General features: G+C 33.8%; 2 protein-coding genes across 7 annotated transcripts in view; one reads left to right on the top strand and one right to left on the bottom strand.

Annotated features, from left to right (window-relative positions):
* LOC129792487 (STAM-binding protein-like A) overlaps window positions 1–27,082 on the top strand; it is a 781,560-nt gene that overhangs the window by 218,488 nt on the left and 535,990 nt on the right. The gene's annotated exons all lie outside the window — the stretch shown is intronic.
* On the bottom strand, window positions 58–26,268 carry LOC129792133 (protein tramtrack, alpha isoform). 6 transcript variants are annotated; one of them, XM_055830938.1, is made up of 6 exons: window positions 24,957–26,268; window positions 13,283–13,792; window positions 12,193–12,639; window positions 11,951–12,064; window positions 9,619–9,727; window positions 58–4,294 (listed from the first exon to the last, which is right to left on the bottom strand). In XM_055830938.1, the coding sequence occupies exons 2-6, from the start codon at window positions 13,418–13,420 to the stop codon at window positions 3,531–3,533; spliced, it is 1,572 nt and encodes a 523-aa protein (XP_055686913.1). In that variant the 5' UTR covers window positions 13,421–13,792; window positions 24,957–26,268; the 3' UTR covers window positions 58–3,530. The 6 variants fall into 6 exon arrangements, with proteins under 6 accessions (XP_055686913.1, XP_055686931.1, XP_055686922.1 ...); XM_055830956.1 differs by having other exon boundaries at window positions 24,961–26,268; XM_055830947.1 differs by lacking the exon at window positions 24,957–26,268 and adding an exon at window positions 17,494–18,238.

Raw genomic sequence — 27,082 nt, 5'->3', positions numbered from 1 at the left:
CTATCATTTAAGTTTCACAAAGAACAACAAGAAAATGATAATAAAATAAAACAAATGTTCAATTTAATATGAAATTTATTACAATAAAAAAAATCATTCATTTTTGTCTCTGTATTTCCTTTCACACCATGTTTTTTTGTTTAAATTACTTCCCAGTGTTATTTGCAAGTTTTCAGTATTTTTTTTTTTAAAACATTTTCCACGAATGGGCGTTGAATTTGATAATAAAAAAAAAGGAAAATACTTTTTTTCTTTTCATTTTCTATACAATATGGGTTTGTTTTCTCCGACTCACAACATTCAGTGTGATTGAATAAAAATCTCGGGTTTATTTTTTATACAAATATTCTTTATCTGACTTGAGGATGTTGTAAATACAAATATATAGGTAATATAAAGATTCAATCTGTTTTGTTTTTTTTTTAATAATATTAATTTAAATAATTAAACTCACACGCACACAAAACACAAAATTGTTTTAATTTTACTTCACTGCGAAGTTTTTTTTATATCATTTTAATAAATTTTTTTATACAATATTCTCCACTTTTTTTTTTTAGAAAATTCAAAATATTAATGTGTGCGAAAAAATACAAGAGATGTTAGACTATATAGCTTTTCACTGGATAAGGATCCTGAAAGTGATTTTGACTTTTCACGAAATCATCAAAAATGGAAATGTTGAGAAAAACGGGTTGATTTTTCGTTAAATATTTTTGAAAATCTAAAAATTCCTCTTTGAGGATTTTTTTTAAAAACCATTAACCCGTTTAATTGACTTTTCCACTTTCTTCCGGGTCCACGCACTCTCTCTCTCTAATTAAAAAAATCATTGCACTGTCCTTAGTGTTGAAAAAAAATATAGACTTGAGAAATTCATCAAAAATAAAAAAAAGAAAATCGGTTTTTTACAGCACGTGAAATTTAATTCCTTTTTTTTTCTTTAATCTATATATTCTAGATATACTCTCCATTTTGAAAATATAAATCATAGGTAGAAAATAGAAAATAAAATAATATTTATAATATTTCCAAAATAAAAACATTATTACTAGAATTATATATTGCTTTTAAGTTTGTTTTCTTCTTTTCTCTATAAATTACTATTTACTGAAGTTCTACCTTCATGGTTTGCTTCCCTCCCTCAAATCTATATAATAATTAAAAAATTTCATGTCTGTACAGCTATACAAATCTACACCGTTGGTCCGATCGCGATGAAATTTGGTACAGAGACTCCTGATACCAGGCGGATTTTACCAACGACATTCATTTCCCCCCCCAGAGCCTCCCTTCATGTGGCCCCCATATAAAATTCATGCTTTTTTGACTACTTTTTGAAATTGGCGCGGTAAAAATTTAGTTCCAAAAGCCACCACTACTATTTTTTGGTACATTTTGTATAAGAGAAAACGAGATAGTGCACGTCACTGATACTGTCTCCCTCCCACATTCAGTTTTTCGCAGTTTTCTCGCGTTTTCCGCCGAATTTCCCAGCGAAAGTGCGTTTTTTGTGACCAGGAAGCGACGCCGCGTCGTTTGGTACCCCTGGATCAAAACTCTCAAAATCCGCGCCAGAAAAAGTCGTGCAAATTCCCCAAAAAAATCCGGCGAGTTGCGCCACCAAATTTTTACTGAACGTACTTTGAGCCCCCCTGAGCCACCCGCCAACTTTTGGCGCCCCAAAAATGAGTTTTTCCCGGAAAAATTAATTTTTAAAAATTTTTCCCCACAACTACAAACAAACGTCACGCACACTATCACACCTACTCAAAATGCCAGAGTGAGAGAAAAGTATTTTTCTCATGCTATCTCGTATTTATATACACATCCAATGGCACAAATCTTTTAATTTAAAAGATCTGCTCGATGCAGCAAAAAGAATAGTTAAACTGACCAATTTTTTAATTGAAATATTTTTTACGGTGTATTTGTGTGTAACCATCTGCTCAAAAATTGTTAAATAGATTAACCACTCGAAATTAGAAAAAAATATACAAAAAATATTGAGAAAAAGGTAATTATGCTATACAAAAAAATTTTATTTGCTAAAGTAGTTTTTCTTTCCTTACAATATTTTGTTATTTTGTTGCTTCTGTTACGTTTTTTTCCATTTTTTTTCTCAAATTCTATTATAAAGTTCTTTCGCAATTTTCTTTATATACTTTTCTTGTGCAAATTGCAATATTTTCACACATTTTCCTCTAGAAAGAACATTTTGTTCTCGATTTTTTTTATATACAAAAGAAAGAAAAATTAATATTATGTATTCAAAAAAAATTATCACAAAATTGTAAATAAATAAAATCGAAATTTATTTTTTCGATTTTCTATTGTGAATTCAAAGTTTTTTTTGCAAAAGAAGTTAGCAAAGCTTAGCTTTTCAATTTCTTATAAAAAAAAATTCACCTTAATGTATTCCGCTTCCAAAAAAATGTTATTTAGTAGTTTAAAAAAAATGTGGAGATGAAGGCAAAAAGTTTCATGTAAGGCATTTTCTTGGGTTGTTTAGTGCTACAAAAACCTCTCCCGTTAAAAGATATTTTTTCATTTTAAAATCTTTTAAATTAAATAAATTGAAGACAGATTTATTTTTTTAAATTTCAACAAAATTGAGACTAAGAATTTTTTCTTTCTTTTTCTTCTACTCCTCTCCATGGCATTTTGTCTTCTTAATTTCTTTTTTGTTTTTTTATTCTTCAAAAAAATTGGGTAATTTATTCTAATTTGTACTCTCTTTTTATGCGTTTTTTTTATTTTCATTTTTTAATTTACACATTACGTCGTTTTTTTTTTTTAGTTTTCTGTCCGGAGGATGAAGAAAGGGATAAAATAGAGAAATTCGTAAATTTGAGCGAATTGGTTTAGTCGCAAAAAGCGATAGAAATAATAAAAAAAATAGAAATAGAATTATTTTCTGCAATTTTTGTGCTTCTTTTCATTAAATTTGAAGCTTTATCATATTATAATAAATTACTAAAACTTATTTCATTTTTATTGGAGTTGATTCATTTTTTTTGTAATAAAAAAGTCAGGTCTTGAATTTGGAAAAAAAACTTTAAAAAATGTTTAAAAAAGAAAAGAATAAAAGTGAATCAGTCAGATATTGTTCATTTTCTTAAGGCACTCTTTAGCACCAGACAGACTATTTCCTTGAAGTCTCTCGTTGTGCAGGATCTCCAATAAATCTTCTTTAATTTTTCTATATTTAAAAATACCCTGATTGGTGTTTTTTTTCTTCTTAAAAAAATTGTGCTTGAGGGAAGAAAGGACAAGCGAGAGATTCCTTTTTTATTTAAAAAAAATAATTCACTGTTGGTTTGTTTTTTGTGGAGGATATTCTCTGGTTCACTTTTAGGGCACTCGCTTTTGGGATTCCTCCATTTTGCAGAGATAATTTTGATGGATCACAGAAGATCACTGGGGGGGTACTTTGAAAATTTCTTCCTTTTTAAATGAAAAAAAAAGGCGATCGAATGTTTTTTTTTCCTTATTTGCTCACTCACGCACACACAAGCACGCACGCTATTTTACTGAGTTGTCGGCATTGCAGTCTCAATTTTTTCAATCTTGGGAATTGAGGCATTCTCAATTCCAGCACCTACGAGGAAATTGAGCGGGTAGACACAGTCCTTGGGCATGTAGCACTCGTGCGTGGTTTTCATGTGATTTTTCATTTTGTCCGGCCTCGAGAATTCCTTCCCGCACACCGGGCACGGGAAGACCTTGCGCTGCGTGCCCTCGTGATATAGGAAGGCATGCCGCTGGAAGCTGTATTTGTTCTTGAACGTCTTCTGGATATTGTCCTTGGCACATTCGGTACACTGGTACACACCCTCATTGATGCTGGCGTAGCGAAAAAGATTCAAACCGCGGACACTCATCTCCGTGAGCTGTTCCGCCGGATCGTCCACAGCCGAATTGGCTTTCCGCCGTATCCGCCGTCGAACGGGTTGCCTCGTTGAACCCGATGTTGGGGTACTCGATGGATTTGCAATGGATGCCGTGGTGGTTGTACCCGATGCAATTGAACTACTTGTGGCGGGTGTTTCGGCGGGTGGTGTCATTGCCAATGTGGCGGGTGCTGAGTGAGATTGTGGCGATGCGGAACCCTCCATTGTGGGGGAGTTGTTATTTAAGGAATCATGCTGCAACTGGTGTAGAGCATTCGGTAAACTCAGTGCCGTTGTCTGTGTTATGGGATTCACGCGGATTTTGATATTCGGTATTGATTTTGAATCTTTCGGCTCTTGCTTCAGTATCCCAAAACCCGTTGCTGATTCTCGGCCGTCATCTGATGTTTGCAGGAAAATAAATAAAAGAAAACAAAAAGAAAAACTAAATAAATGAAATAAATTAAAAAAAATAAAAAAAAAAAATAGAAAAATTAAACTCAAGAATCTCATTCAGAACCAAATAAAGAAAAAAGCGAACCAATCAAAACCCAAAGAGGCAAAAATGTGAGGTAATAAAACAATTTGAATTATTTTCATATTTTTTTTAGAACCTTCCACAATGTTAAGTCTTTATGAGTATTTAAAAAATATTCTCAATATATTCTATATTCGATTACTTAATGAGAATATTTTTAATATTCTTGTTTTGATATTATTTTGAATATTTTTTTGAGAAAAAATTTTTAATTATTATTTTTTAATTTTTAAGTATTTGATAATTAAATTTTCTAATTTGTTTTAAATATTTTTTAAACACTTTTAAATCATAAGATTAAAATTTTAATCGATGAGTGATTAAAAATTCTTAAGAGAACATTAAAAAAAATCTTAAAACATGAATAATCAAAAAAATTAAAAGAAGTATAATATTCAAAATATTTCTCATATTTGAATATTGAAAAAAAAATCTCAAGAACTGAATAATCTGTGTCGTTCCGAAAACGAATATTTAAAATATTTACAGTATGTTACGATTTTTGCGTTTTTCCTTTCAATTTCCTCACATTTTTCCCATAATTTTCAAAATCATACAGAAGAACCAAAACAAAAAAGAAAACAAAAATTTTTTAAATTAAATTTTGATTACTTTTATTTACTAATTTTGCCAAAATATATATGTATATAGAAGATTGTAAATTATATTTATTGGGTGTGTTGTGTTTTACAATTCACTTTGATAAAATTATTAAATCTTTTTATCTTTTTTTCTTCTTTTTCTTTTTCTTCTAAAATTAAATCATCAGCATTGTGTTGTGTGTGAATTTGTTGTTTTTTTTAATGTATTTTCTTTTAAAGGAGACATAATACAATAATAGAGAATAATAAATTACACCTTTACAAATAAAAACCCATAAATTAAATTAAAAATTAATAACGTATTGGAAGGTTCATTCAGCTTCAAAAATTTTTTTCTGTCTTCAATAAAAATAATTATATGCGCTATTTTATTACATTCCTTTGCAAAAAAAAAATACGGGGCATTCTTTTTTGGGAGGGGGTGAATATCTAAAATATTACAAAAAAGGGTTTGTTGTATGTATTGTGCAAAAATGTACAAAGAATACAATAATAATAAAAACAAAATAAAACATAATAAATCTTTGAGTGCATTTTGTGGAAATAAAAATTAGATAAAAAAATTTTTCTTTCCAATAAATATTAATATTTTTTTTTATCCTTCTCTTCCATTAAAAAAAAAAGAATAAAATCTTAAGGGTGGTGCTATAAAATAAAAACAAGATAAAAACATTTTGATTGTGTCTGCTTGTTTTTTTTTCATTCCTACTGTAGCGCAACTATCTAGCATATTTTTTTCATTATTTATTTTTTTTTAAAAACAAAAAAGATATTTACGTGCATCTTTTTTCTCTTTTTGTTTATTTTTTTTAATATAAAATTACATAATTGCTATTTTGTATAGATTTTTTTTCATCTCCACTTTACCAACTAAATTGCACTATCTATGTAAAAAGACTAAACAAAATGAAAAGTCTACAAAATAAAAATTAAAAAATGAAGGGGTTTAATTTGGAAAATGATTTTTCTCATTTAATTTTTTATAGAAATCAAAGAAAAACTGAACATAAGAAGATCCTTTTTTTCAAATTACCTGAAATGTTTGTAGATTGATTTTTTTTTTCATAAGTTTGTTGTTCAGTTCATTTCTTAGATCTTTTTTATTAATTTTTTTTATCTGATCACTTCCATTACTTTTCCACTTGATAATGTATCTTGTTTGCATAAATCAGAAAGGAAATTGTTAAAGAAAAAAAATATTAGAAATAAAAATTCAAAAATAAAATGTCCAGTCACCGAATAATCCATTTAAAAAATTTGTTTAGCAGAAGATCTTCAAAATTCATTGATTTTTGTATATTTTTTTATTTTTCAAGACATTCAAATTTGTTATAAAGATATTCTTTAAGCATTAATACGGGTCAATAGTAAATACATGTTTATATAGTAAAATTCAAAAAGGGAACACTTTTTTTCAATCTTTTTCAATAAAATTGATTTTCAAAAGTTTTTTATCAAGGATATTTCAAGGCATCTTCCTTCAGTCTGTTTTATATTTCTTTAAAATTGTTTATTCTTTATCAAAAAAAAAATATTCTCACTTTATTGTCGTCATTAAATTACTCAATTTGTTATCAAATATAAATTGATAAGGCCTCTCAAGGTGTTTCAACAGGTTCGAAAAAAATTTCTCGTTAGAATTTCTTGAATTTATTTTGCGTTAAAAACCATCACGGATTTGCTTCTTTTTCATTGTTTTTTCTTCTTCACAAATATCTCCATTGTTTTTATATTTTATATATTTTTTTCAACTTATTACTTTAGGTTAATTTATTACAGAAAAAAAGTGCCGTACACTTGTTTGGATCACAGGATGTCAGTCCCAGATAATATATTATTGTAAAATATATTGGCTAAATTATTATTTTATAATATTTCAAATTTGATTATGATTTATTTCTTATTCTTGCTTGTTTTTTTTTAAATAATTTTTAAAACAACGAATTAATGAAAATTTTGGGCCGATTAAAAAAATCTAATGGAATTTTGAAAATAAAAGAAATATTAAATGGAACATGGACATATTGATTAGTTTTATAGTTTTCTTTTCTAAAAAAATCGTTCAACAACTTTTAATGGTATCTGAAGGGTTTCTTTTAAACTTATTTTACGTGTTTCTTTTTTAGTATAGATAACAAATTGTACTTTTTTCTACGAATAATTTTTTTTTAAAATGATTTCATTGATATTTTAACATAACTTTTTTCTTTTTTTCATAACTCTAAAGACTCAACTATTGTTTCTAAAAAATATTTTGATCCATTTTTTTCACTTTCTGTCTATTTTTTTTTAATTTTTATTTTTTTAATTTTGATTGTTTTCTCCGCTACAAATTATTATTTTTTATTCTTTGATTATTAAATTAATATATATTTTTTATTACACAATAATTCTATAAAAATACCCTTTTGAAGGAATGATATTTTATCGTATATTTCTATTTTTCCATTTTATATTAACCACACTTTTTTCTCATTTCCAACTCACCTCAAAACGCTGCCAGTCATAACAGCCACAATATTTTTTTTTCTTTAGAAATATTTCTAATAACTTTAACTTTTTATTTATTTTTTTTTTAAATTTCTATCCCACGGAGAACTATCAAAGTTCTCAAAATTGATTGTTTTCTTTTTTACTTTCTTTAATAAGTTCTATTTGCAAATTTTTAAGGTACATAGGTTTTTTTTTTCTTTTGAAAGTTTCGCACTTTTCCTCAACAAAACGTAAGTTGAGGGATTCATTTTGAAGTGCAAAAGGATTTTTTTTCGTCTCACATTAGTTTTATCCTTTGTCAGTTTTTTATGTTTTATTTGTTTTTTTTGGGATTAAACTTTTCGTGATCAAAGTTCGTAATCTACTGCCCTTGACTCGTTGCGACGGATGCCGCACTACCGGTACTACCGGAGCTATTTTCGAGTTTGTGAATAATCTTCACGTGAGCCGTCATGTTGTCCTTTCGCGTGAATTCCTTGAAGCAATAGGGACATGGGTAGACTTTAACATTGCGCTTGTGTGACGTGACATAGTGACGGCAGAAGTTGCTGATGTGGGTGTAGACGCGTGAGCATACTTTACAGCGATACACATGATCGCCCTCTTTGGTACAGAAATCCCTGACGGAGCCCTCTGAGTCATCGATAATGTATTTGCCGCTGCGATTGCTCGTGATCTGTGGCTCAATTTTGATTGTTGTCGACGATTGGGGGGACGTTGAGGCGGACGTTGAGGTGTTGGTCGTTGTGAATAGATTGCTGGAGAAGATGTCAATGAAATCATTGTTGTTGAGGTTCCCAAAGACATTCGTCACTTGGAGGCTACTTGAGCCGCCACCCGTTGCGCCACCACCCTGTTGCTCCCCTGAGATGCCATTTTGTTTCACTTTTGGACGTTTCTGTAGCTTTGGTAGTATTTTCTGAGGTGCCAAAATGTGATGTTGCAAAATTGGCGTCAACTTTGGCATCTCCAATTGAACGGTGGTACTTCGGTTGCCACTCGAAGTGGCCCCCGGATTTGATTGCGTTTGATCACCCGACTGTGGCGGAGATGCCGAATTGGGATCATACTTAAATTCTACAGGTTCATCATATTCATCCAACATCAGCTGTGGCTCCATAAAAGTTGCATCCATTGCACTATCTGCATCTGATCCATCATCGGCAAAACGATCACCTGCAAAATATTTTCATTTTAAACCAATTTTTCTTAATTCTTTCATTCAACAAAATAAATTTCATTTTGTATTTCATTCTGATCTCTCCAAGTGATCTTGTAATTTTTTTATCAATGCATTGATCAACAAAATTTTTAATTTTTTTCTTTGATCTTTCACATTTCGTTCAAATGAGAAATGAAGTGTAGGAAAAGCTATAGGGATTTAAAGCCTTTTTTGTCTCCGCACACCGGTGTATCGAATTTAATCATTTCACGTCGGCCAAAAATCCCTAAAGCTCTATTTCCCTAATTCGTTTAATCATTTGATCGAGTGAAAATATTTAAATTATAAAAAAAGAAGTAATAGATCGCAAAACGAGAAAAAATTGCAAGAACAAGGGAGAGAGAGATAGTGAATCCGACTCACCTGCCGACTTGAATGATATATCCGATCACCATTTTTTTTTCTATTTACAACTTTCATTGCAAATATTCGTTTTAATTGAAAAGGCAAGAGAGAGAAAAAAAAAGAAAAAAAGGATCACAAGATCGCGAAAAATCTCAAACACTACGCCGCGTTGCTTTACAAATCCCATTAGCTTTTCCGACATTTTTTTTGTTATTTTTTGGATTATATTCTTTTTTTTTGTTTTTGGAAATATCTATATTTGGCTTACACTAATTTAATTACCCTACGAGAGAGTAAGAATATTAATGCTGCAAAAAATCACTGTGACTGTGAGAAAAATTTCTTTTAAAAATTTTCCAAGCATTCACACACAACATTCATCCATCAAACTTTCATATTTTTCTGGCAAATATTTAATAAAAAAAAATCTTTTATTTTATTGAAAAAAAATTTAATGATTTAGAAGAAAAAAGTTTATTATTGATCACAGACGAAACACAATCAAAATTCACACAGATCACTCACCTGAGGTACTGTTGTCTTGGTCTTTTCGCGGACTGGGTTCTTTTGACGTTGACGCGGCGGGATGTGACGCTGATTTGCTCTGTTGCGACTCTGATGTGTCCATTGCTTCCTACAAGATCAAATAATTTTTCTTTTTTAATAATATTTTTATTTATAAGAGGATGATGGCCCAAAGTTGATCTCATTTGATCAATTTTATTCCTTTATCAATTAAACGAATAAAACGTTAAATGTCTACTGAAAGGAGTTTATTCATTTTTATGCTCTTAAGATTTTATTAGAGAATATCGAAGATCACAAAACGTTCAAGAAATATACTTTCGACTTAAATAATTGAAAATAAATTTGAAAAATTTAGAAAAAGTTTCCCCTTGTTGCACACTATTTTGTTTTTTTTTTTCATTATGAAGCATATGCTTCAATCAGTGATCTTTCAATTTTCAGTCCATGACTTAACTCTTTAATTCTATTTTATATTTTCCTCTCTTTTAAATTAATGTTTATTTGGCAGTATAACTACCATTTTTTAAGAGTTAAAATACTTCAGTTATTGAGCTCATAAAGCATATGCTTCGTAGACAAATAACTAATTTATTAAAAATATTGGAAAATTATTATTGCATCGGAATCTTTTTTTCTATATTTTATGATAACATTCAAGATTTTTCATTTATTATTGGTATTTTTCAGTGCTGATATTAAAAACCTAAAAATGAATAAACTCCTTCATTATTTGAAAGGCTATTAGAAGAATATTGCTCAGCAATAAAAAAATTGCAGTCTTTCTTTGTTTTAATTTTCATTTACTGAGCATTTCTTCATTATAAGTTTTAGCTGTGTTTCTTTCAGACACAGCTTTTGTGTACCGAGCAAAATCGAAAGTCGTCAGATCGGGCTCAAACTTGGGATGAGCACGAATTAGGGTCCCCACATTCCAAAAAACGTATGCGCCAAAAATAAGTTTTTTCCGGCCGGCCGGCCGTCCGGCCGGCCGGCCGGAGTACAACGCTAATTTGCGAGAGAACGGTAATAGATAGAGACTTGCGGTAAACGGCAAAGTTTAAATATCGACTGGAAGACGTCCGATTATGAGGTCAAATCAACCCCCCCACCCCCCCGTCCGCCATTTTGAATAACCTCAAAATTTTGTTTTCGCTATATCTCAGCCGCTATTATAGCTAGAAGGCTGAAATTTTGATATGTTGTAGGGGCCATCAGGAGCTTTCCAACGATACCTCATTTTCGAAAATCGGTCAAGCCGTTTAGTCAATATGGCCGCCACAATTTTTCATCGAAAATCGACCATAACTCGAAAACGGCTTGACCGATTTTGATCAACCCGGTGTCAAATGAAAGATCTCAATAAACCCTACAACTCTCTAGAACATCCGAAGTTTCAAAAGTGACCGCTAGGGGGCCAAAAATCAAAAACAAAATTTTCGATGAGTTTTCGATGAATATCTCGAAAACGACGACATAATTTTTTTTCATTTTTTCATATGTTGTAGCTGACCATATTATCTAGCTTCATGCCAAAAATGAAGAAAATCTATGGATCCGTTCTCGAGATATAGCCTTCCAAAGTTGGCATGTCTTATCTCGGGTTCTACAAGTCCGATCTTGGTCAAATCAAGCGCAAATGAAAGGTTTCGAGAAACCCTACAAATGTCTAGAAAATTGCAACTTCGAGAAATGACCGCAAGAGGCGCAAAAGTCAAAAACAAAGTTTTCGAAAATTTCGAACTCGAATTTTTCGAAAATGGCGACATAAATTTTTTTCATTTTTCGCTATGTTATAGCTGACTTCAAGACCTTTCAAACAAAAAAAAATTTATGAAAATCTATGGATCCGTTCTCGAAATATGGCCTTCTAAAGATTTATTAGCGTATGACTTTTCTACTTTTCCCGACTTTGCGCGTATTTAAATTAATTCGCGTTATAGTTTGCTCTCACAAAATTGGTACACTGAAAGAAACACAGCTCCCGTAAGCTTGGTCAGCTTACCAGTACATTTCATTTTATAATTCAAAAAATATTTTTCGGGGAAATCATCTGAATTGATGGAACCCGTATTAATAAAAAAAAAAAAATATTTTTTTTCTTTTTTTCTAGAAAATTGCGGTTTTTTTCTAATTCAACAGTCAGTGAAAATTTTTCCAATGCATAAAAAAATTATAATTTTAAATATTCTATGCTGTGAATTGAAATCCTTGATAAAGAATAAATTCAGGGCCATATTAATGGCTAAAAAGAATATATATTGATATAAAAAATCTCGACAGAAAACTAATTTGCATTTAAATTAAAAGTTAGTTAAAAGCTCAAACTTACTTGATTTGAATCCTGATCGACGTCATCTCTGTTTCGGTTGTCATCAGATCCCTCATTGCCTGAATTTGAATACATATCTGCACCCATCTTTACTTCCAGCAGTTCAGGTGAGCCCTATAAAATTCAAAACAACTCGTATTAGTTCCTTTTATTGTCCCTCTTCGCTCTAAGCCATTGAAAAGCTTCTTTTCTATGTCTTAGTTCCTTTAGAAAATCTCCAAAAAAAAAGGTTATCAACATACTTGAATAAGATTATCGCGGGATTCATAGTCATCGTAGTCATTTCCTGCTCCATTTGAACTTCCCGATAGCTTCCGCGGTCGCCCCCGTTTCCTCTTTGGCATTGTTAGTGCACTGCCAAGGAGGGGATTGCTGAGGAGCATACCCTGTTGCTTCCGTTGCGCTAGATATGGATGAATTCTATGCAATTGCGGCGGGGGTGGTGTATGAGCAGGTCCCATGGGTCTCTCATCATTCACTTCCGTTAGACCCTTTATCCGTAAACTTTCGGCTACCCTGAGAAATGCCGTAAGTCGCTCTTGATCCACCGAAACCTCACCGCGATACATAAAATCCAACAAGCTCTTCATATCGGCAAAGGGTACGTCTTTCAGTATGACGATGGGATGTTTTTCAGGATGGTTGACAAAAAGTGCCTGGAAGTATGGACTGCATGCCGATAGCACCATCTGTGGAAAGATTTAGAGAATTTTGCTCAAAAAAAAAAGTATTTTCTTAATCTTTTCTATCTTAATGCTTTCCATGTGGAAAATGTTGTAATTTTATGCTGACAGGGATGATTTTTTCCTCTCCCAGCACGGAGGAGCGAATGAAATAGTTCTTTTTGAGGGTTGCTTGGCGGGGCATGGAGCGAAATAAATCAATTATTCCTATCAGTATGTGCAAACAAAAATGGGAAGACAGACCCTGTTTGTTGGCTGTGCCAGAGCAACAGAATGTGCCGCGATAAGTCCTTTTCCGATAAACTCCTTATCATGTGGCTGTAAAAACCTCCCCAGAAATTACTCATATCATGCTCTGAAGTACAGAGAATTCTTTTTTTTCTACCATTATACACTCTCTTTCTCTCTCGCTCTCAAATTCCCGATAGTGACTTTATGGATTTCTTTCTCAAGCACTTTTTTTTCCCTCCACATCTATCGATTTTCATTCGCTCCTCGTGACCTTTTTCCACAATATATACATATCCCCCCGCGTCCCTACTCTTACACTTTCCCACTTCTTACAGAGCGAGAGATAAAAAAAATGTAAAGTGGATGAAATAGGAAAAATAAAATGAAAAACTTTTTGAGCTTTTTTCCACCAACTTACCTTGTGAGCTTTGAGGTATTGTCCTTCAACGGCTAACGTGACATCCGTGAATGTTTCTGCGTGTAGCAGTTGATCGAAGACTGATAGTAGGTTTGTTTGATGATTGTTCCATCGAAGACAAAATCTTTGGGACGTCATTTTTGCTATATGTTTTTTTATTTTTTATTATATTTTATGAAAATATCTCTTTTCTCTCTATATATAAATTTTTATTTTAGTTGGGAAGGTAATAAAGACGCGTCTGTTAACGCCTTTCTTGTATATTTCTACGCAGTTTTTTGTGAGCAATGCTCTTCTCCTGTTTTTTTTTTATTCAACACTCTCTACACACACGTCCAATTTGCACCTTCCAAAATGTTCAAAATGGAAGAATTGGGAAGATTTTTGCGAAAGCACGTTGTGAATCACGATTCTAATTGCTTCTCAGAAATAAAGAAATTCTTTTTTCTTGGTGAGATGATCACTTCTTTCTCTCTCTCTCTCTCGGAAGATTTGTCCTTTTCCGTCAATCTGTGGGTGGAAAAAATAAAAGAAATTAGACAAAATTGTTAATTTTGTGATAAAAGTGTTAGTTGAAATTTTAGCATTAAGGACTTTATGTATTTTTGGGATTTTTTTTTAAATTTTGATTTTAGGGGTACTTGTTTTATAAAAATAAAGTGTAATCACGTGGAATAAATTGAATAATTTATAAAAACTTTAAAAATCGGGATTTAACTAAAAGCACTAAAAATTATAAATAGAAACTTTTAATGAAAAGTGAAAAATGACCCGAAATGTATTTTAAAAAAATTTCAAATATTCAAAATATTCTTAAAATGAAACACCTTTAGTTCTTAATTTTTTTTAAGGATCCTTTTATAGAATAGAAGGAAAAAGAATGAATCAAAGGTCCAAAAGAGATCATTTTCTAGGATATCAATAAGAAAATTAATATTTTCTCAATCAATGATGAAAATCTAGGAATTTTTCTAAGATTTTAGAATTATTTAACGGAAAAATTCAAGATTTAACCGTTTAACAACGATCGCGATCATGATATTCTCGATTCCTTAATCAAGCTTTTAAAAATAGTTTAATAGACTTTCATAAAAGGTATCATATAACCCCTTTGACGACTAACGATCGATCAAAGATTAATCTACGATCATTCAACGATCGAACAATGATCAAAGGATATTGAAAAAGATCCAAAATTCACTACAAAAGGCCAAAAGAAACAGTTTATCAGAGTTGAGAAGAACAAAACAATTTCCAGATCAGCGATCACGTATGATCCATGATCCTCTTTTGGAGGTCATAAAAGTAAGAAAAAACCTTCAATGCGACGGTAGCGCCCTCGAACGCAAGAGAGCCACTAAAAAAGATATCCGAGAAATATCTTTCTGTGGAATTCAAGTTTGACTTGGCGTGTTTTTGAATTTACATGGGAATTGAGTAATTTTTTTCATTCCAAGATATTCTTCGTATTTAGCTGCTGGATTTATTGATTTATCCTTGACGATTGATTCTGTAGAATCCAACTGGCTCATTCCACCGTATACCCCCTTTCGCCCACCCTCCCCCCTTCTTCCTTGTCTAATCACCTCTATCTTCTCACTCTAATGAACCAACGTTGTATATCGTTTGTGGAGAGAAAAAAAAATAGCATCCAGTATATGGCACACATGTGAGGCTACACGTCTTGTTTTATATTATTTGATAGTCGCAAATTGCGTAATAAGATTCAAGCGCGAGAATCACACACACACACCGTCATTACAGAATCTACAGGTGTCGCTTATTTTATATTGAAAATGTCCCCCATCTCTTTCGCACTCGCAACACACTAAATTGCAGGTTGTGTGTGACTTTGAGGAGTCATAAATACACAACATACTCTCTTAAGAGACCTGCCGAGAGATTTTTCATCTCACTCACACCCTTTTCTCATTTTATTATATTAAAAGCACAATGTGGGATAAAGAAGCAATAATAAAAAGAGAGACGGAGAAAATATATGAATGGACAGTTAGGAAAAAAATAAATAAAACTCGCGGTTAGAAAGAGAGGTAAATTTATATGTATGCTTGCTACCTATTATGTATGTATCTTCATAGTATCCACCGCGTATCCACCTTTTAGATGTTTCATAGGTGTGCACGCTGTTAAACTCTTTTTTTTCATCCATTTTTCACTATTTTTCATATATATAAATACATATTTCTCAACTTGAAATGTGAGCAAGTTTTAAATATGCAATTTTCTCTTGTCCAATCTCATATATATATTTATGTACATTTAAAATACATTATGTATGTACCTATCATAAAATGTTTGGTATGAAGCGCTGAAACTTGGCCACAAAAAAAAAGACCGCGTTTTAGTATATAAAAACACAAATGAATCTGTCGAATGTACATAATGTGTGTCACGTGTAGATAATTTACAATAAAACATTTATTTTTAATGCAGTTTTTCTGTATAATTTTCATTTTTGCTTTTGCCTTCATCTTCCATTGACCACATCTTACGGTGGGTTAAAAGAGAAGACGAAGAAAATGTGGGTGATCCCGCAAAAAGGGGAGTGTCCCATCAACTGATTGACTTAAATGCGCAAAAGGAAGCTCATAAATTATGCTTATCAAAATCTGTTGAGTTATTTGCATAAGAGATTTTTTATTTATTTTGAGAGAAATGTATATAAAACTCCTCTTTAATCCTACATTTCGCTTTCCCCCCAAAGTTTTCACTTTAATTCCAATTTCGTTGAAGACACAGGAGAGAAAAATAAAAAAGATTCATTCTTCTCATTCTTCTAAATACGCCATAAAAAAATGTTGTAAAGGTTGAGATCCACTGCGCCTTATTTGTATTTTGAAACATCCCAAAAAACATCCCACCCAATCTGTCCAAATTCAATTCAATATAGGAGTCAATACAAAAATTGCGTCACATCGCTCATTTTATCCGAATGGTCGAGAAGGAAAAACAATTTTGTGTGAGTGTGAAACTAGAAAAGATACCCCGACTGCGAAAGGAAGGAAACAAGCACGAGAGGTCGTACAAAATTGTCAGAGATGTAGGTAGTATAACCCACTAACTCTCAATCAAATTATTTTAGGAAGCTAAAGAAGAGGAATTACGTAGATTTTTGAATTACGTTTTTTGGTCTTGTTGTTTTCAATATATCCAACTTCCGGATAAAACCTACTTTAACTTCAAACGAATGTCCTTAAAACCCTGAAAAGGATCCTCTCTGTTTTGAGCGTATTTCAGAGTTGACATAATTTTAAAATAAGATTTAATTGAAAAAAAAAAAAAAATTTTAAAATTCACAATTTTCTGGTTGAAATGATAGATTAATTTTTAATGTTTTCCCGGTTTTTCTTCTATTAATCTGATAAATCTATAATTTTTATAGTTTTTGATAAAGTTCTGAAGATTACTCTTTTTTTTAAACTAATTTTTGATTTATAAAAATCTTTTTAAGTTGGCTAACTTCATTAATAAACCTAATGAAGGACATAACAAACTTCCAAAATTTAATAAAATAAATCAAAATAGAAAAAATTTATGATTTTTTTTTTAATTTCAAACTAAGATTTCTATTTTATAGATATTTTTTAAAAATATTTTTTAGTTTATTTCATACTCTTATTGGATTCTAACCTATTAATTTTCGCTTAAGAAAAAAAAAAGAAAATTCCCTCATTTACCTCAAATCTACCGTAAAACCCAAAACCTGTTACCCTTTCCTTCCACAGTCGGGTAAAATATCAGGGGCGCTTTTTATTAAAAAAAAATATGAGTCACAAGTTTTTTTCCAGTATAATGTGTCCAACACAGATCTGATGAATTTTTGGTGGGACAAGAGAATTTTTTTCTCATGATCCTGCCGCCATTTTAGTGCGCGATCGCGCAATCCGCGCTAGTTGATCTTCGTGACTTTTCATATACCCCATCGTCATGCCTCTCGTATTAGCATCGTGTGGGATTTCTATCACGCACACATGCAAGGGCCCCCAATATACATATTAAGGTATCCTCCTCCCCAAAGATTTAGGGGCTATATTTAGAGAGAGAGGGGAGTTCTTTTGTATTTTTTTTTGATAGAATTTTCTGTTTTATTCAAGAACATTTTTTTTTAAAGTGAAATAGAAATAAAAACTCTTGATGGGAAAAACGTGAAAAATGTAATGGAAATCGTATACATAGATATTGACATTTACCTCGTTGTGGGGACTGACAACTCTCCCTCGGTTTTGTCGGTGTATTTGTTGGTAAATTACTATAATTAACTTGGCATTCGTGAGAGAACGAGTCAGCGAAATTTAGCCCCACAAGGACTCAACACTTTCAAACGCAATTTCCAGTTTATATTGTCACACATTGTTTTATATATATCTCACACTCTACTATAGCATCTGTTGCAATAATGTTGAAATTTTCCACTAATTGCGCACGTAGGCGACTCCACAACTTCCCTTTTTGGGGGGCACCTTTGGACTTTCTATCGCACGCACACACACACACACACTCCTGTGGGAGCTTTCGGTAAAATTATATATGTAGATAGTACGTGTGGAAAACCCCCGAATTTGATTGCACTCGTCCTATGTATAGTATAATGCTACATAGGTATGTAGCTCTTCTTCTATGCTAAACGACAATTCAGTGCGTCGGTGTTTCCGCTGTGAGTTGCTATTCTCGGGGAATTTTTGGGCTATTTCAAGAGGGTGTTGCAGCAGCCAGCACACACTGGGTGGAAGAATAAAAAAAAAGTGTGCGATCACTCCTCCGAGGATATTAATACTGAGAAGAGATAGAAGTGGCAAGTAATGCGAGAGTTGGGTTTATTCTCTCTCGTGTGAGCAACTGGGGAGGGATGAAAAGTCTCTCCTCGAAATAGATGACGACACTGTATAAAAATTCCGCAGTCGCGAGGCAGAATATCCCACCGTCACGGTTATTTACTGCGGTGGCAAAATGCCTTTTTGCTTGTGTTGTACCGTGCATGGATTGAAATTCCCCATGGAGAGCCCACTCACACGGTACCCACCACACACACACACTCGTACACAACACCAACTATGTAGGTAATTATAGCGGGGAGAGCCCCAACATGGACGCCAACTCAGCAAAGTTCCACATAATCCCTTCCTTTCGCTCATACACCATCCCCATCGTACCATTTCACTCTGCCTTTCATAATCAAGTAGGATTGGGGTTAAGCCGTACTCTGTGGGTTCTCTCCTTTCATCAAATCTCGCGTTCTCGCGCAATTCTCTCGCTCTCGGAAACACGGAGGTTCTGCTTTGCTCTGTGCCTCTTGAGTGGGTAGGATAAAGCACCCAACTCTGTATTCATCATTGTCACCGTTTTTGATCATATTTTTTTTTTGAAAATTAACGATTCGATTTTAAAGCTTTTTGTCGGATATTGATCTGTATTCTCGAGTCAAGATCTTGAATTTTTCTTGATTGGAAACATTTTGATTTATAAAAGAATGTCTGTTTCCTCCGAAGCAGCTGGACCGATCTTGATAAACTTCGGTATGGAGGTAGGGGGAACCATTACGAGTTGTAAGGACAATATTTCACTACCCCCACCCCCATCGATTTATAGTTCCCATACAAATTCGCTATTTTTTTTCATGAAACTTTCATATTTCCCGTAATATCAACATAGATAACGGTTTCTTTTTGAAGAAATCCTATTCTTATTTCATCCTTTACAAAGAATCATCGTCCTTCCCTTGAATGAGAGTCAAAACTACTATTTAGAAAAATTTCTTTATATTCAATTAAATTTTCCACAACGTAATGGAGAAAGGAAGCCACAGTATGTAAAAAAAAACGAACCACTTCAGTACATTTTGTGTCTGTTCCACCATACTCATCAAAATCATGATCATTAAATACGATCGTCCACACGAGGGGAGGCGTACTTTGCGGTGGAAGTCACGATTAACACCATAATATCGATGTGGTGGTAATTTAAAATGTGAAATCATCAGCAAATTCTCTCAAGTGTGGCAATCACGAGGTCTTATTTCCTATCAATATTAACTTTTTTTCTTCTCTTCATTTCAATGCACCCCCTCCCCTTCAATCCTTTGACTTTTCCTTCACGAACTTTCCATTGTTTCAGCTCTTTTTTTTGTTCAAATTTTCCCAACTGCTGATTGTTGCCGAGATACGGCACAAAAAGGGGGTGGATCTGTTGCATTTCCATTACTATATACATATACATACATAGAGCTTAGTTTTTATCTGGGAAGAAGAGAGTGAGAAAGTAAAGAAAAAAAAGTATCTTATCAAATTCCTGTATCTCATACACTACACACATACATTTTTTTTATGACGGGTAGATAATTTTTTTTCGCTGTGTAATCTCATTTCTCTTCCTAACATTCAGCGGAGGGGTTAAATCAAGGAGAACGCTATATATCCTCCCCACTACACATCCTACCCACATATATGTATGTATAAATTCACCACTCACTAACCCCGCGCGCCACCATTGTGTGGTGAAAAGGCTAAAAGTATATACGTGGTGTGTACGACGAGAAACAGGGGGATGCCCAACCCCGAGAAATTAGTACTTTTCATGAAGAAACCGTCGATACCGATCAGATGAAGAGATTAATTTACAAAATTCCACTTGAAATCGAAACTACATTTAATTAGTTTTCGATTAGTCCCTATCTCATCATCAGGATTGATTTATTAATATAAAAAAAGTTAAAATATTTCTTGAGAATTGGTCGAGATTGATCGAGATTCGAGAAATTCCTCATACATTTTATTCAACAAAATATGACTTTTCTTCACATAATAGAGGTTATACCATCCCCTTGGCGAGAAAGCTGCCCTTCGGGGGAGACATACATGTACGAATACCCCACGAATGTAGCACGATTCCTAGTTGAATGTTTCCAAGTGGGATGCCGTGTGGCGCAATTATAAAATATCCCACATCGCTTTTTTGCCCACAGAGCGCGAGAATATTGTGGCAATGAAAAAAAATGTACTGGTAAGCTGACCAAGCTTACGAGAGCTGTGTTTCTTTCAGTGTACCAATTTTGTGAGAGCAAACTGGATTGCGAATTAATTTAAATACGCGCAAAGTCGGGAAAAGTTGAAAAGTCATACCCCAAGAAATCTTTAAAACGCCATATCTCGCGAACGGATCCATAGATTTTCATAAATTTTTTTTTGTTTGAAAGGTCTTGAAGTCAGCTATAACATATCGAAAAATGAAAAAATTTATGTCGCCATTTTCGAAAAATTCGAGTTCGAAATTTTCGAAAACTTTGTTTTTGACTTTAGCGCCTCTTGCGGTCATTTCTCGAAGTTGCAATGTTCTAGACATTTGTAGGGTTTCACGAAACCTTTCATTTGCGCTTGAGTTGATCAAGATCGGTCTTGTAGAACCCGAGATATGACATGTCAACTTTGGAAGGCTATATCTCGAGAACGGATCCATAGATTTTCTTCATTTTTGGCATGGAGCTAGATAATATAGTCAGCTACAACATATCAAAAAATGAAAAAAATTTATGTCGCCGTTTTCGAGATATTCATCGAAAACTCATCGAAAATTTAGTTTTTGATTTTTGGCCCCCTAGCGGCCACTTTTGAAACTTCGGATGTTCTAGAGAGTTGTAGGGTTTATTGAGATCTTTCATTTGACCCCGGGTTGATCAAAATCGGTCAAGCCGTTTTCGAGTTATGGTCGATTTTCAATGAAAAATTGTGGCGGCCATATTGGCTAAACGGCTTGACCGATTTTCGAAAATGAGGTATCGTTGGAAAGCTCTTGATGGCCCCTACAACATATAAAAATTTCAGATTTTTATCTATTACAGGGGCTGAGATATAGCGAAAACAAAATTTTGAGGTTATTCAAAATGGCGGACGGGGGGGTGGGGGGTAAAATTTGACGTCATAATCGGACGTCTTCCAGTCGACTTTTAAACTTTGCCGTTGACCGCAAGTCTCTATCTATTACCGTTCTCTTGCAATTTAACGTTGTACTACGGCCGGCCGGACGGCCGGACGGACGGCCGGCCGGAAAAATTTTTTTTTTGGCGCATACGTTTTTTGGAATGTGGGGACCCTAATTCGTGCTCATCCCAAGTTTGAGCCCGATCTGACGACTTTCGATTTTGCTCGGTACACAAAAGCTGTGTCTGAAAGAAACACAGCTAAAAGCACACAGTGTATGTCCCAAGAGGGAGTAGCAATTCGTGATGTGCGCAGTGAATTTCCTCCTCTGTAGTCATCGCATTAAATATTTCCACGTTCAATTGCCATTTTTCCATCCTCTTTTGCACCCACCACACACCACCTCGCCCCACTGGCCGCTTTGTTTTTTTTTTTTTCAAATAGAAGTGCTTAAATGCCTTCTCCAGCTAGCTAGCTAGTAATGTTAATTGGAGGTACTTTTTTTTACTCTCATAACTTCAAAAGTACCAACATTACATACAGTACATAATATTCCCCCCTTGGGCAAAGCAAGAACTGGTGGTGAGTGTGACCAGAGGCTCCACAACATGGAACATTGAGCAAGGCAAGCAGAAAGATGATGAAGTAAAAAAAAATGGAAAAGGAGAAAACCTGCTATGACAGCTTTTTTGGGTACAAAAAAACACCACTTGGGGTGAAAATGGGGACTTTGAAATATTTCGAAATGTTGCTTCCGTTACGTGGCCATCTTGGTGTCATAGCTTGCAGGTTGACCTCAAAAGTGCAACATTTTAGTAATTTTTTCTCCTTTTTCTCCATGTGAAAAACATGAAAAACCTATCCATATGGATGTATTTTCCACTCAAGCAGCAACTTTTCTCAGTCTTGTGTCAATTGAGTGGGCAAAGAGAAGAAATAATGACGAAATTGCTTTATGTTATTGACCCAAATTCCGGCTAAAGTCCTTCTCTAATGGAGCGTATTTGACTCCAGGGGGGGATTACATCTAAAGAGAACAACCATAACTCATAAACGAGAGGTTTTCTATCCGTGTTTTTCTCCAAAGTTCCCTCTTGGTAGTTTTCATTATTTTTTTCTTAAACCAATTTCTTCTCCACTGATGTGAATTCCGTTGATTCCGTTGGATACCCCAGTGAGGAATATTTATGTAGTGTTGTAGAAGAAAAGGAGAGAAGCAGAGTGTTGAAAAAAAAAAAGATGATGGAGACTTTCTAAAAATGCCTAACTGGTGGAGCCCAATAAAGTGCCTTAATGGTGGTGGTGGTGGAAGCTCCAAAGTTAATTTGAATTCCAATATACACCGCATATGAGGTCGTATTTTTTTTCTCCAACAAAAATCATCCCACACACGTGTACGCGCGTATAAGTTCCTCCACCACCGCCTTAAACCACCATTATGGCTTTGCGATCAAATATAGAAGGAAGATCCTCCTCTTTGTTGAAAATGCTTTTCCAAACGACCAAATGGCTTTGGGAGGATGTTAAAAATAGCCTTGGTAGTCATGGTGAAGGGAGAAAGGATATTCACCCCTTTTTTCATGCTGAACAACAACATTATTTTTCTCAATGACTCTGTGCCGCTTCCCAGGGGCCATCTTGGAAAATGGTCATGGGAAAAGTTTTTCTGGTGAATTATCTTTTTTTCCCTCCTTTCGGGTTGTGCGCCACAATGGATGGTGTGTGGAAGAGCGAGGCGAGCAAAGGCATGTTTCCACGCCTCTCTCTGTATGTTGGGTTGTTTGAGGAAAGCTCTCTTTTACCAGGCACGATCGTGTCAAGAAGAAATGCTAGTTCACACGGGCTCCACCACACACTGAAGACACACTCGATAGTTGAGAAGGAGAAGAAATTGGGGTCGAGGAGTTCAGTGACCGATGCTTCTTACAAACTATTCAACATTGTATCATGGACTCTTTTTTTTTAATCGTGGTGTGGAGTTTTTTCTTTTCTTTTTTTCCTATTCTCGTCATTTTGTCGTATACTATGTATATGTGGGGAAAATGGAGGAATTGAAAAAAAAATATATACATACATAGGTATGTTACTACTTTAGAAAAAAAAATCTTACAAATTTTGAGAAAAAAATTTGATTTCATAATTTGTTTTTATTTTTTTTTTCAAACAGTTCCTCACCTACAAGACAGAGAGCAAAATAATGAAGAGAGAGAAAGAGAAATAAATCGTTGACATTGCTTCGGATTTTATTATTTATTTATATAACAACACACCATAATATTGGCCATTCGTTGTCGGATAATTAATAGGCGGCATACCAATACGCAATAATCAGCTGATCTCAGGTGCTCTCAAGTGTATACACTGCTATAGTTATTTATTAGGTGTTTTTCTTGATATTTATGAGAATATCTTTTTTATGCTACTAAACCATATTTTATTTTGAATACTTGACTTGTTTTGAATTTGAAAAAATAAAAAAAAATCTATGTTGAATGTTTTTATATTAACCATTTGAGGTCCATTAGGTTATAAGCTGATCCAAACATGAATATTATATTTTCTTGATTTTAAATTAATTTAATTATTTTCCAAGTTAGAAATACGTTAGGTTTCGTTAGAATAGGTTAAAGAAAACGATTTGACATGAATCAAGATATTTAACATGATTTGAACGTAAAAGGTTTAACCCTTTCTCGTCCTTATGAAACATAGAAACGAAAGGAAGTCATTCGGATAACTTGTTCTTCTTAAATGCATTTCCTCTTTAAGAAAACTAATTAACTACGACCAATAAGATATTTAATCTAAACAAGTTCTTATAAAATAATTCTAAATTCTAAATAAATTCAAATAAATTCTATGTCAATATGTACGAGGAAACTTGAATTGTTTTAAGTTCGTCGAAGGAAAATTAAAAAAAAATCTATTTAAGAGAAAATTAAGATTCACGTTTGAGATTAGAACTATCTGATCCTTTAAGTATTAAATCAATTTTAGATTCAAAAAAATATAATGTCTTATGTTTCAGACGTGAAAGGGTTAAACTATCCCCATAAAATAGTGTTGAAGTTGATTTTTATTCAGAAATCAACTTTTTTCTTCACAACATAATGTTCCAAATAATGGATGAGTGTGTTTTGCTGATCGCGCAAACTGTTGGGGCGCGCAAGAGGTTGTTTTTTATTTATTTATTTTTTATTCCAATGAAGGACTCTGTGGTCTGAAAAATTCCCGCGAAAGCCATCATTTTGTGCCAACTCGCAAACACCCTGAATTTCACAATGTTCTGGGAAAAACCACTCCACTGGTGGCAGGAAATTCGTGATTCAGGGTTTTTATTTGGGTACGTGTGTGAGTGAGAGATCGCGAGTGAGATCGCTTGAATATCAGGGTGGGGCGACTTGTGTGGAAGGTAGGGCTGCCCAAAGGAGGATTGAATTGTGTTCTCATGAGGATCTTTTTAGCATTCATTTTTGGATGTTAAACCCCCCAAATTACACATTGTTATGTTTTCTTTTTTTTTCTTTGGGTTGATCATACAACCTCGACAGAAAGCACGCAATTTCGAAAATTAAATAAAAAAAAAAGTTTACAGGCGATATAATGCGCGGGTAAGTATTGGAGAGGGCACAAACTGATATAATAAAGCCAGCGTGAGGTATAAGTGGTGTGGATTTAAAGGTTGGTGGTGTTAGTTTGGGGGGAAGATATTAAATGAATAACAAAAAAAAATCGCCACGTACCTACTGTGTGATTTGCAGGGCTGGAAAGTCCGTTTCGCCTGAATCACGAAGAGCGCTGAATTAGCAGAAAGTTAACCCTTTGGCGCACGAATTTCCTGTTTTTTTTTGCACACAGCACAAACTTTCCCGAGTTTCACAGAATGGACAATTTTCACGTTTTTCAAACTGTCTCGAAGGCACTATTTTTGTCACAAAATTCCTTGTCAGTCAACTAATACAAAATTATTTTGTTTTTCTTCTTCACGAGGATTTGCTTTTTTTCTTCAAACGTGAGAATTAATTGTCCTTCCAATATACTTTGTTTTGGAAAAATGAAAAGTATAAAAAATCAAGTTTATTGTGGGCTTCACGAAAGTTAAGCAATAAACCACCTTTTTGTGTTGTTGCACAGTTTCAACAGAATCTCCTTGAAATGTTCCCAAGAGTGATAAAATTTTCCTTGAGAAATAACACATTAGAAACTTCGGAATAATCCAAGTGGATCCAAAGTTGGGTGATGATGAAAATCCTCATGAATCATCTTCTCTTGAATTGCTTCCACATTTTTTTTCAGAGTGTTAAAAATTAAAGTTTTTTTTCTTAGTGCACTGACTTCCGATCGGCAACACCTCTTCCAGAGCTTTTTTTTTATCTCACCAACAAATTAGCAAAAGTCATGAAAACACACAAAAATTTTAAGAACTGATGACGTCAGTGTTTGCTGACCACGTAGAATGTTTTATTAGAACTCTGTGACGACTTTTCAATTTTTTTCTCACTCAGCTCTTAGAACTTTGGAGGGTAGAAAATTCACAAAGTCAGATTTTTCTTCGGAAAACTTATTTAAAAAAAAAATCCATTGGTATTGCAACGAAATTTCATTCACTTTGTAAGTTTTCAAAATTTTCAATCACAAACTATGCGTGGTAAAGGAAAAGTTATGTGTTGGAACAGCGAATTAATGAACACGAATTGGATTTTCTTCTTGTAATCTGCATTTTTCACGTGGAAAACCAAAAAAAAAACTGTTGCTTTGAGATTTTTTTTTTGTGAAAACTTAAATGTGAAAAAATAAGAAATTAAAAAAATAAAAACTTTCACACTTTGTTCCTCCTTTCAGGGTTTCCTTGAAAAATCCATGGTTTTGGTTAAAGAGCACTCCTGAACCGACGAACGTGCGTTCCGAACCGCAATCCGCGGCAATTTTCATACAACTAAACTCAAAGTTGAATGTAGAGAAATGCCGAGGAGTTGAAACTCTCGGGTATCCCGCACTACAAGTGCAACAACCATCGACTCCCGTGTCCGTGTTGCTGTTTCGAAATGCTTTTTGCCATTGACTCTGTGTGTAGGTTCCCTCATTCGGTTTTCCTCCTATATGGATGGTTATCCCCGTCCTTAGGCCACTATACGATCACCGGCACTCATAGTGATTGCATGCGTGCGTAGTGGTGAAAAACCTACATATATACCTACATATATAGCATACATATGAAAAGTCATGAGAGCGAGAGAGAGAGAGAGGGAAACTTTTAAAAGCTACCCAACCCATCCGTTGCCCCCCAAACAACACCAAGTTGTAGGCTCTGAATTAGAAAAAGCAAACCCATCATCATTTTGTGGGTTGATTTGACTGTGTGTAGGCATTATTTTTTTCATATGGCCACTTTTTTTTCTTCTTCTCATCACTCTCTTCTCGCTCACTGTAAGCAATTTAATATGCGGGAACCAACACACCCAGGCTCCTCCGCATTCAGGCTCTCTATCGCTCATGGTGCTTTTTAGGTACCCTACCTCTATACATCATCGTCGTACATATATGGTGGAAAATGCCAAAACGCGCGGGGTTGGCGGTGGTGAGTGACTTTACTTGTGTATGCTGTGTGGGTCTCATTGTGTGGGATTCTCTGTGAAAGGCGCAGTTAATGGGATGGGGCACGATTGGGTGAAGCAACAGCCTGAACGTTGTTGGAAATTCTCACTGTTAACCCTTTTGGGTAGATATTTTTTGGGTGGGGGTATTCCACATACAAAATCATGGCGTGGTGGAGGGAAAACACAGAGGTGGCTTCGAAAGCCTGAAGTTACAAAATGAAATCCAATTAATTTCTCTTCTTTTTAAGTCCTTTTACAAGGGTTCAACTACA

This window comes from Lutzomyia longipalpis, chromosome 1 (assembly GCF_024334085.1).
Source record: "Lutzomyia longipalpis isolate SR_M1_2022 chromosome 1, ASM2433408v1".
Classification (NCBI taxonomy): Eukaryota; Metazoa; Arthropoda; class Insecta; order Diptera; family Psychodidae; genus Lutzomyia; species Lutzomyia longipalpis.
Note: the sequence above shows the minus strand (reverse complement) of the source record. Positions and strands in the feature narration are given on the sequence as shown.